The sequence below is a fragment of the Oryzias latipes genome, chromosome 7 (assembly GCF_053564925.1).
Source record: "Oryzias latipes strain Hd-rR chromosome 7, Olatipes_Hd-rR_3.1".
Taxonomy (NCBI): Eukaryota; Metazoa; Chordata; class Actinopteri; order Beloniformes; family Adrianichthyidae; genus Oryzias; species Oryzias latipes.
Window position 1 is genome coordinate 13,787,407 of NC_136243.1, and position 10,337 is coordinate 13,797,743.

General features: G+C 39.9%; 2 protein-coding genes across 5 annotated transcripts; one reads left to right on the forward strand and one right to left on the reverse strand.

The window, feature by feature from the left end:
• Window positions 1-1,988: 1,988 nt before the first annotated feature.
• On the reverse strand, window positions 1,989-8,271 carry bin2a (bridging integrator 2a). 4 transcript variants are annotated; one of them, XM_020704867.2, is made up of 14 exons: window positions 8,136-8,271; window positions 7,963-8,052; window positions 6,065-6,162; window positions 5,898-5,978; window positions 5,666-5,720; window positions 5,481-5,575; window positions 5,291-5,386; window positions 5,067-5,174; window positions 3,743-3,828; window positions 3,570-3,645; window positions 3,416-3,498; window positions 2,750-3,323; window positions 2,627-2,672; window positions 1,989-2,525 (listed from the first exon to the last, which is right to left on the reverse strand). In XM_020704867.2, exons 3-13 carry the CDS (start codon window positions 6,146-6,148, stop codon window positions 2,628-2,630), a joined length of 1,383 nt encoding a protein of 460 aa, XP_020560526.1. In that variant the 5' UTR covers window positions 6,149-6,162; window positions 7,963-8,052; window positions 8,136-8,271; the 3' UTR covers window positions 1,989-2,525; window position 2,627. The 4 variants fall into 4 exon arrangements, with proteins under 4 accessions (XP_020560526.1, XP_078806377.1, XP_078806375.1 ...); XM_078950251.1 differs by having other exon boundaries at window positions 6,065-6,187; XM_078950249.1 differs by having other exon boundaries at window positions 7,963-8,215.
• si:ch211-210c8.6 (uncharacterized) lies at window positions 6,863-9,474 on the forward strand. Its single transcript, XM_004070890.4, has 5 exons — window positions 6,863-7,079; window positions 8,213-8,318; window positions 8,525-8,631; window positions 8,827-8,999; window positions 9,081-9,474. Exons 1-5 carry the CDS (start codon window positions 6,923-6,925, stop codon window positions 9,357-9,359), a joined length of 822 nt encoding a protein of 273 aa, XP_004070938.1. The 5' UTR covers window positions 6,863-6,922; the 3' UTR covers window positions 9,360-9,474.
• The last annotated feature ends 863 nt before the right edge of the window (window positions 9,475-10,337 follow it).

Here is a 10,337-nt window from a genome sequence, read left to right on the forward strand (position 1 = left end):
TCCCAAATAGATTTCAGTAATGTTTAAGCTCAAAATTAAAAAAGACACAAAAAAATGATAATGACATAAAATGTGCTCTGACCTCTAAAGCTGCACCTTAAAGTAATGAAAAATAAACTTGGCATCTTCCGCTTGAGTGCATTAAATACACTTACACATGTATTCATGTCGAATAAATCCAAACAAAACATTTGAATTGAACTTTGAGAATGCGTCTCTCCCACTCTTTTAGACACTAAACACATCGTCTGCAAACTTCCTAAATACCAGCAATTTTCTTTTCAATATATAATAACCAAATCTTCAAATACAATAGATTCTACAGTATGGTTTTTGATATTTTGGGGGTTGCATGTCCATTGCAAGGTTGTTTTGATTTAATTAGTCGGTTTTCTTATCCGTAGCTTAAATCCATTGGTTCATGGCTTCCCTAACCCTTGTGCTATCTTAGATGACCCCACCCTTACATTGACGTGTTCTCCCTACCATGACAAAAGTGGATAAAGGTTGAAAGATTTCATGTAATCCATGGACACCAGTGAAGATCACAAATCATTGAAGAAAAAAGGTTGAACGCACTGTCTAGTGGGTCTAGATGACCCAACTCCCAATGTTAAAGTGCCTAGGATAACACAAGGGCTAAATGTGTGAAGGAGATGACAGCGCTCTCTCCTGGTGTCTTTGTCAGTGTTACCAGTTACAAAATGATCAATTCTGAAAATGTGGATGATTATGAAAGAGTTAGATTGTAACAAAATGTAATTAAACACCCCATTGCCTAGTCAGAGTAAAGATATTTGTGATTGACATGGTTGCAATTCTACCCTGTCAAAGGAGGCACATTTTTCTAATAAAACTTAGTTTTATTTAAATAACCAGGATTGAGTTAAAAAGTTATTTCAATCAAATCTCTCTCTAATTTGAAGAGTGTGGTTTTAAATTATTTTTCCCTTTGAAGTAAATGTTTTGTTTCTGGCAAAAAAAAAAACAAGTTGTGTTAGTTTTTAAGGTGGACATATCTTAATTAAAACTCCATCTTTAATCATTTTTAAACCACTAGTTATGTCAAAGCTGATTGGTTGTAGGCATTATAATAAAGGGCCTGAAACATGAGGACACACTGAATTAAGTGCAGTGTACCATCTTGCCAAAGCATGCAGATGTTGTAAAGTCATTGTAAGGCAAACACACTCAATGACACAATTTGTATGCACCAAGGCAAAACAGATGGAGCAAACAAGAGTGGCAACGAATCTGGAACTGCTCAGACAGGTTCCAACTTCAGGACTGAGGGAGCAGACGTTAAAATCCAGTAGCGGCTGGTTTGCGACATCAAGGAGAGCGGCTTGATAGTCGATACTGGAACCACTTCACACATTATGACCTGCGTAGTAAAATGTACGCGCTTCAATGAAACTTTCAAGCCATGGATGCAATTGGGAGGAACTAGGAGATGGAATCAAATGTGAAGGGAGAACGTCCTGGATGACAATGAGTCTGAGAGTGTAATCATGCTGGACACATTTGGTTCGCCTAAAGTGAACCAGAATTCTTTTTCCCTGATAATCCGGATCAAATTTTCAGTATGTGTTTACCCTAATTACTGAGTCTATTGATGGATACAAATATTTGTATCCATACAGATTTGGTTTATTAGCCTGACAGAAAAAGTTTTATTTGTGAACAAGACGGGCACAAAAAGATGAGGGAGCATCAATTGATGGACAAGACAGAGTAATGCCAGAGACACAAATATTACACAAACAGGTTGGACTGTTGTAGTCACCCTGGGGGAAAAAAATGATGTGTGCAAGTTTTTGGTTGCAACTGTAAACATCAATAAACCACTGGTTGTGGATTTTTTTGAGGTCAGTGTACATATTTGAATGAAGCAGGCCTCCGGCCCAAATTTTGGTCTGAGTGAGAGCTTCTCATTTTTTTTCCTATCATTTTCAGAGGCGCTGAGAGACAAATAAACTGCAAAAAACTTTAACTAAAGCATTTTTATTGCTTATTAAACATAGATTTCATTACAGAATTCAAGCTGAGCTTGAATTGGATTGTTATATGGTTTTCCTATTGGTATTGAATCGTCATTATTAGATCTAAGAGCGCATCCAAAAATTTAATTTAGATTAAATTATTTTCCCTTTTTAACACCGCAAAGTTGGAAAAATATAATACAATTAAGTTAAAAATAGAAGATAAATTTTAAAAAAGTTAGACTGGAGTGTAGCTGAGGACGTCAACACAGCATATCATTGCACAGTGTGTGTTGAGGCCAGTTTTTAACAGTGTAAACCCATAATGCATTCAAAATGTACTGACTAAAGAAACTGTGAATTTATCTTGCTATAAAAAATATAAACCGTGATTTACTTAAAAGAGTGATTTCATTAACAGATAAATGAGAAAGCAGACAGCAGCAGTCTTGAATCCACAGTCATGAGTGGGGCTGGGCTCACATTCTTTCCTCTCCAGCAGCTGTCGCCTTCAGTCGCTATGTGCAGATCATGTCAGGCATTCTGAGATTCATAAGAAAACACAACCATTAAGAACAGATAGGTGTGAATGAAAAACACTCACTTTATGTTTCATATATATATGTATTTATAAAGGAGAAAACCTTATACGTCTGTGCTTTTTGAGTCTTGTTTTTCTGCAGAAGCACCCTAAAAAAAAAAGAGACACACATTTGAAAGAGTGGTGTTATAACCAGCCTTAGCGGTGGTTTATTCGGAAAACAAACCTTGTGAGGAATGCTCAGGTCTCCTGTGTCAGAGCTGCTCACAGCACCATTCTCTAGTCTGTTTGGTTTCGGGGGGTCAGAGGTCACAGGGCTTTCGTCTTCCTCCTCGATGTGCAGCTGCCCGTTGTCGGCTGCAGACAGCTGGAGCTCCAAACTCTCTGAATCACATGAGTTGTTCAGTTCAGAGCTGCTCTCACTTGGTGGATCTTTTTTCGGCTCTTCTTTTTGATCTGACTCTTTCAAGTCCTTCTCGTCTTTGGCTTGACTTTCGGCCTCGCCGGGCTCCAGGTCGTTTTCCGGCTTCCCTGTTGCAAGATCTTCAGAGTTCTGCTTCTCGCTGTGGCAGGACTCGGCGTCCAGCTCCCTGGACTCAGAGAGGGCTTTCTCTGGTGATGATCGTGAGGAGACTCCGAGCAGGCTGCTCTCTCTGGACAGAGTGCCAGAGCGAGGCTTGTCCGGGGACCTAAAGCTGTGCCTCTCCACAGTTCTGGGGTTGTAGTTTTTGTGATACTCAGAAAAACTGGCTTTCCAGGCCTTGGGGGACATCAGAGACCGTCTCTTCAGGGAGCCATACCTAACGTAAAAGGCAGAAATGTTATCTGTTTGTGGAATCCTTGCCTTCAATGAGCTATTACCTAAAAATGAAAGCTGAAATGAGAATCGGACCTCTGCAGTCCTCTCAGAGCAAACCCTTTGTCTGGATGCTGAGCCTGGAGCTCCTTCATCACATTCTGTAAATCCAGATTGAGCTGAAAGAGAAGACGCAGAATCAGAAAACACTCTTTTAAGATGATCGATTTTGCATGTGGGGACGTCGTACCGTGGTAAGTTCCTTATAGAAGGTGTCTCGTAAATTTGACAGAGACGAGAACACGGTCACGTAGCATCCAACACGGCTTAGGGGGACAAAGAAAATGCAATTTAAAAAAAGTTAGAACAAAAACTGTGTCACAACAATCTCAAAGTGATAACACAAAGTCTGTCAGGGCTGACGTTTCGTAAAGAGTAGGCAGCTCCTCCTTCAGCTCACTGTTGATGCCGTCGTAGACAAGTTTGGCAGCTTTCATTTCTTCTTTTGCCTACAAAGGTAGAACATTTCAATATATGTTGGTTTTTTTTAAATGACCAAAAATCATATTTCAATAATTACAGTAACTTGGAAAAGTGTATTAATTTCAAAAATTCAATTTAATACATCCAAACTTCCATAGAATACAGATTCAGTTTTAATTTTATTTAAAGTTCCAGCTCATAAAACCCCAAAAAAACAGGATTTCAGAAAAATCACAGACTGTGGAGAAATCTGTCCAAATTTTGCAGGGCATGAATGTTAAACTGAGTTTCACCAAATTGTCATCTACTGAACACTCGCACAGGTTCTCCAGATGGCAGTAATTTGGTTCAATTGTCTCAGTTTGGTTCAATGTGGGGAAAACTTCAGACTTGACAGCTATCTAAAAGAATGATCCCCTCCATAGTCTGGGTTAAGCCACAAATGTTCATAGCTAGGGAAGCTGGCTATTCACAGAGCGCCGTGTCCAAAGCAGATCAGTCTAATGTAAGGGCAACATGTGGCTGGAGAAGATGCACCAGCAACAGAGGCGACAGTGAGCTTCAGATGATTATCAGAAGGACACAATTCAAGAAGCTGCAAACATCCAGAAAGAATGGTAGGAGATGGAGGTACAGCTTCAAAAACCACCACATTCAGACGCACTCAGGAGATGGACTACAACTGTCAGGTTCCTCGAGTCAAGCCACCTCTGAGCCTGGACCAACAGAGGAAACATCTCAACTGGGCCAAGAAGAGGGAGGACTGAAGTGTTGGCCGGTGGTCCAAGCTCCTGTTTTCTGATGAAAATAAAGTGTGTCTGTCATTTGGGAATGAAGGTCCAAAGGTTTGGAGGGAGACTGGTGAGGAGCAGTCCAATCCAAAATCCCTGCAACAGTCTATCAGAATGTTCAAGAGGACTTCATGATTCCTTCTGCTGAGGATCTGGATGGAGAATGTCATGAAAATGGACATATCCTTTTGAAAATACTTTACTTTCTAGATTCAACGTGATCATGGTGTCTGTTTTGTTTCCTTTTTTGCAAAACAAGTAAATAAGGATTTCTCATTTTTCAGATGTTCTGTTTTTGTGGGTTTGGAGCCCTAATTCAAGTAAAAAGAAATACTTGAAATCGATTAAACAGTGGGGCCTGAATCTATACTCTATGAATGTTTAATTGTATGAAGGAAATTACAGAAATGAAAACAGCCTCTCCACGATAATTTAACTATTTGTAAAGGGTGTGTAGTTGACGGTAAGTTGACCTTGTTTATCTTGACGTCGTCTTTCTTCTTAGCCGTCTGCAGGGCCTCCAGGTGGTGAAGGGAGCAGTCATAATCAACCAGTTTCCTTCCCCTCTTGGCCACTTTCTCCTGCAAAAACGAAATGAAGCATTGGACGAGGGGTTTGCTCCATTAACAATTGCGCTTTGTGTTGTGTGTGTTTGCCCCGAAGCCTTTTCACTTCTGCTCTGTTTGCTTCTGCTCACCTTGACATCCGGGAACTGGCTCACATAGCACTCCATGGTGCGCACGGCCTGATCCAGCAGCTTCACCTCAAAGTCATTCCACAGGAGATCCTCTCCCTTCAATAAAAATGGCAGCGGTGGCTTTAAATACGCGAAACTATAAGAAAATTATGGAATGTTGTGCCCCTTGTGATGCGTTTTATTTTTTTACCTCCACAATAGCTCCCAAATCCTCTTCTCCAACCCAGTCGGATTCATAAACATCAAACAAAGATTGAGAAAGACGCCTTGAAGCCTCACGCATGTCTGTGGAAAAAGGAGAACTGTCTATGTCAGACCTGCAGAGGGCACAAATCCACAACTCTAGAGCATCTCAACACCAGCATTTTGTTTTACCTCTCACTGCATTAATGTAGTTCCTCAAGTCCTTATATATCCGGTTACAATCAGTCTGCAAATACAGAAGAAGCTTGCGGCTGTTGGCTGTGACTCGTATTTATATGATGTTTTATTAAACAGGTGTGAGAGGTTTTTAGTCAAAACCTTTCTAGGGTTCAGCCTCTCAGAAGAGTTTTGACAGTCATGAAAGCTTAATTTCCCATGCTTCTCATACACGAGGATAAATTACCTGTTGATCATAAAAAATTTGGAGTAATTGCTCAAAGTGATCATCTCTGGTTTCTATTGACTTCCCCAGCCTCTGCAGAACCTGCAAATAACATGAAACAATAATCCACATCTTTATTTACCGTCTTTTTCCTGATATTAAAAAACATTTGAACACAGACTGTGAACCTTTTCTTTGCCTCTGCTCAGCTGTCTTTGGACTTTTTTTGCAAAGTCACCAGAAGTGCTTTTTGGACTTGTGCTTTCTGCCATTCTCAGTCTTGTCTCTGTTCAAAAACAAAAAAACAAAAACTACAGTTTTCACTGCAAGATTTCTATATTTAAACTATTAGTTACTGAAAGAATTAAGATATTTAGATGTTGCTCATGTGCACAAACAATCACACACACACACAAAGAATACTGTCCGAGCTCTTCTTTGTTACAAAGTACTAGTTTTAGTTCCTTTAAATAAGTTCTCTGAAACCTATTTAAATTATCCTTGAATAAAATACTGTTGTGAAAGCATCACAAAAATGATTATTTCTTCATCACAAAAATGATTATTTCTTCATGTAGAATGGTTCAATTATTACTTTTGCTGAAAAGATGTTGTATTTTGTATTAATCATTATTCTACTGATGGAAAATGTGCTTTACGCTAAACATAAATGTTTTGAACAGCAATAAATACAATTCTTATTAATATGGCCAAAAAAGGTTAAAAAAAACAACTAGTTAGATGGGCAAAAAATTGCAATATATAAGAAACCGGATAATATATGTTTATCTTTAGTAGCTTATGTAAATAATAATAATAATCTCCCCATAAAAATGCTTGTTCCTACGCATTTAACATGTAAAAACCAAACTGACAAAGTGTCCTGTGTTATGCAAACGACGTCGTTTTCTGTGTAATCTGATTACACAGGTCAGCTGGACTGAAGAACCTATATGGAACTACAACTCCCAGAATTCCTGCGCAAGTCAGTGCTGAACTTTATCCGAATAGTTTGAATTTCGTTGTGAGTTGGGGGAGTGGCTGTTATGACCAGCTCCCAGACGGCGGAGCTGCTGTCCGGACTGCACGACTGGATCATGGGCAGCACCGTGGTTAAGTGTGCCGTCACCGACCTGGGGATCCAGTGGGCCGGCTGGGCTCTGTCTGCAGCCTTTAGAACCGAGAAGTTCTACGACCTCGCAGGTAACGTCAACAGCCCTGTCCTTCACGTTGTTGTTGTTCGCACCCGGTTTACGTTAAACCGACTTCAAGGGGGAAAGAAAATAACACTTTTCAAGTTAAAAGTTTTTTTTCTGCAATTAAACATTAAACTTGTGTAATTGTTGGATTTTTGCAAAGTCATTTGAAAGTGGTTACTAAATCTGCATTATCTAAGAGCGTTGTTGTGAAACAACTCTCCTCCCCTCAGTTTACAAGCGTGCTAATACAGACAGCGCATGCGCGCACAGGGCCGTACCCAGCTTTTTGGCGGACCACAGCAAATAGGTGCCCATAGTAAAAGTGCTTGCCTACTTTCTCCGACTCAAAATTATTGCACAATATTTGTATAAATATAAGTGAAAAACAAACAAAACAAAAAAACTGAGTAAAGATGACTGAAAAAAGAGGGGGGGAGGGGAGTATTTGGAATGTAAGCAATTTAAAGCAATGAAAAGCTAATTAGGAACAAAATAAAAGGTAATTTTTGTTTCCTGACATGTATCATGTTTTCTTTCAATATTTAGTTCTTCGTAAATGTTTTATGAACGTAATCACTTAAAATTTTGAAATCTGTTGCCACATAAAGTAGCTTATAGGTTTCAGAAATTTAAATTAACAAGTTGATTATCTCTCATACGATTCACTGGGAGAACAATAGAACATTTTTTGATAGGAAAGTAACACCGCTCTGCCCTCATTACATTTTTTAGAAGACTAAAGTTAGTGCAAGGCGAGCTGAGTACACAGTCAATAACCATTTTTTTTTTTTCAGATTTATAGATTGTAAAATGAAGGCTTTCTGGTGTCGCTGCACCTTTACAGCTTTATGCATTCTTATTTTCCTCTGAAGAACAGTGTGTCTCACCTGTTGATTACAGCGGTAGATAAATTCTTCCTAAATTTCCCAAGTGCTCGGTTCCACTCTTCCTTTCTCGTCCTCCTCTGGTTCTCCACCCTGCGTAGCTCCTGTATGTTTTACCCTTGAACTTTGGAACCAAATGTCTGCAGTATCCAGAGTAAAAGATTTATTGGACACACCTTTTCCGTGCCGCAGGCTCAGTCGTCTGTCGTTCCTATAACCCAGCTTCGATGAATCTGCATCTGTCTTATTGCAGGCTCTGGTACGTTTATACTGCTCGCTCACCTGAGCCGCATCTGGGGAGGAGCCACCCAAACCCGTCAAAAGGTGCAGACGGGGTTGGTGACAGCGTGGGGACTCAGGTAAGCGGAACAGCCCTGACCCTAAATATCAGCGTTGTAAAGTCCAACCAAGGCGAGGAGAGATTATGGCTTCATGCAGAGTTTTGTTGGGTCCTTCCAGAGGTCAAAAGAGTAACTAATGAATGTAAAACCTCAGTCAGGTCACTCCGGTTAATGAATAATGCGCTGGTTAATGTGAACGTGTGTTAACCGTGTGCTCTTTGTAGGCTGGGGACGTTCCTGTTTCTCCGGATCTTGAAGGACGGCCATGATCGCAGGTTTAACAATGTCAGAGACAGCCCGGGGACTTTCTTCGTATACTGGACGGTTCAAGGTTGGTGGAAATGGCCTCAACTTTCCCCTTATGTTACCAAGCACGTGCCCAAGGGAAGCCAAGTACGCCCTTTATTAATCACTGTCTTGTTTCTGCCACTAGAAATACATTTATGCTCAAAGCAGAAATGGTTATTTACAGCGACGTTTGTTTTATGGAGATTAAAGCATTCTGCTTATTTTCGATTTCTTGCAGCCATGTGGGTATTTATGACCCTGCTGCCAACCCTCATGCTGAACAGCGAGAAGCGTAATGTGCCTCTGGGGACCAGGGACTACATTGGCTGGACTGTGTGGGGTCTTGGCTTTGCTACAGAAGCTATTGCTGACCAGCAAAAGTGGTTTTTCAAGCGAGACCCAGATAATGCTGTAAGTCAGAATTCCTATCGGGGCACATTTTTAACAGCAGAGACGTCTAATGAGCAGCTGTCCTTTCCTGCACATCTCCAGGGGAAGTTCATTCAGAGTGGACTGTGGGCCTACAGCAGACATCCTAACTATTTTGGAGAGATCCTGCAGTGGTCTGGGCTCTGGCTGTCGGCCTCGTCAGTGATGAAGGGTCCTCAGTACCTGAGCGTGGTGTCGCCTCTGTTCGTCTGGTTCCTGCTAAACCACGTCAGCGGGATTCCACTTCTGGAAAAACAGGCCATGAAGAAGTGGGGATCGGATCCAGCCTTTCAAGAATACGTCAAAAACACTCCTGTTCTCTGGCTATGGCCGAAGTTTTGATCATTCCACTTTTTGTTTCCATGTGCTGAACACAAAACTGCCCACTCTTTAATTGTGTGCACAATTTAAATTCAACAAATGACAATGTTTACATAATAAAACTTAGTGTAACTCATATTCTTGCCAATTTCTATTTCCACTCATGTTATGTAGTCCGGCTAGGAACCTAGCCCACGGGTTTGCAACCTTTCACAATAAAACAACCATTTAGAGCAATTCTTACAAACCAAAACCCAGCAAGAGCTGCAAAGTCACACTTCATGTTTAGGAAAATATACAATTTAAGATTTCGAGGTCATTAAGCTATTCATTTATAACATTTCGCTCTTAAATACTTAATCATTAAGTCATGACAGGGTTATATTTATTTCAACAAACAACAGATTTGACTTTTTACTTTTGACAGCAGCACATCCAAGTTCTTTTCAAAATAAAATCCATCCTGTGTCTTCCTGCTGCAGCAGATTTACTTAAATAAAAAATGCAAAAAAAGCGAAATCAAATATGGAATTTTCTGTAATTATGGATGGATAGAGCATTAAACATATCATTTTGCCAAGTATTCTGATGAGTAGAAATCTAAACATAAATGGCAAAAATTCTCTAAAAAAAATCATCTAAGGCTACGAACTCAGTTGATTCAAATCATGTGCACAACGGAGGAATAAAAAGAGGTGGATGTGGCCTCCGATGCAGATCCTTAATTTAGCATATAAGTTAAGCATCTTTTATCAGAATGCAAATAAAAATGTCGGTGAGGAAAAAAAGTCCAAAAGATTTTAGATTCTATTTGAAGGAGTTTTTCAGAAATCAACAAATGCAACTTAATTCTATGAAGAGTAAATGCAAAAAAGTAGAACCTTCATTCTACTCTTTTAACTCTTGACCAAGTTAAGTGTATCATTCATTTATTCTGAACTGTGGATTTGGTTTGCATTTGATCCATCATCTGATTTTAGCATCAGAAACAGACCAGCT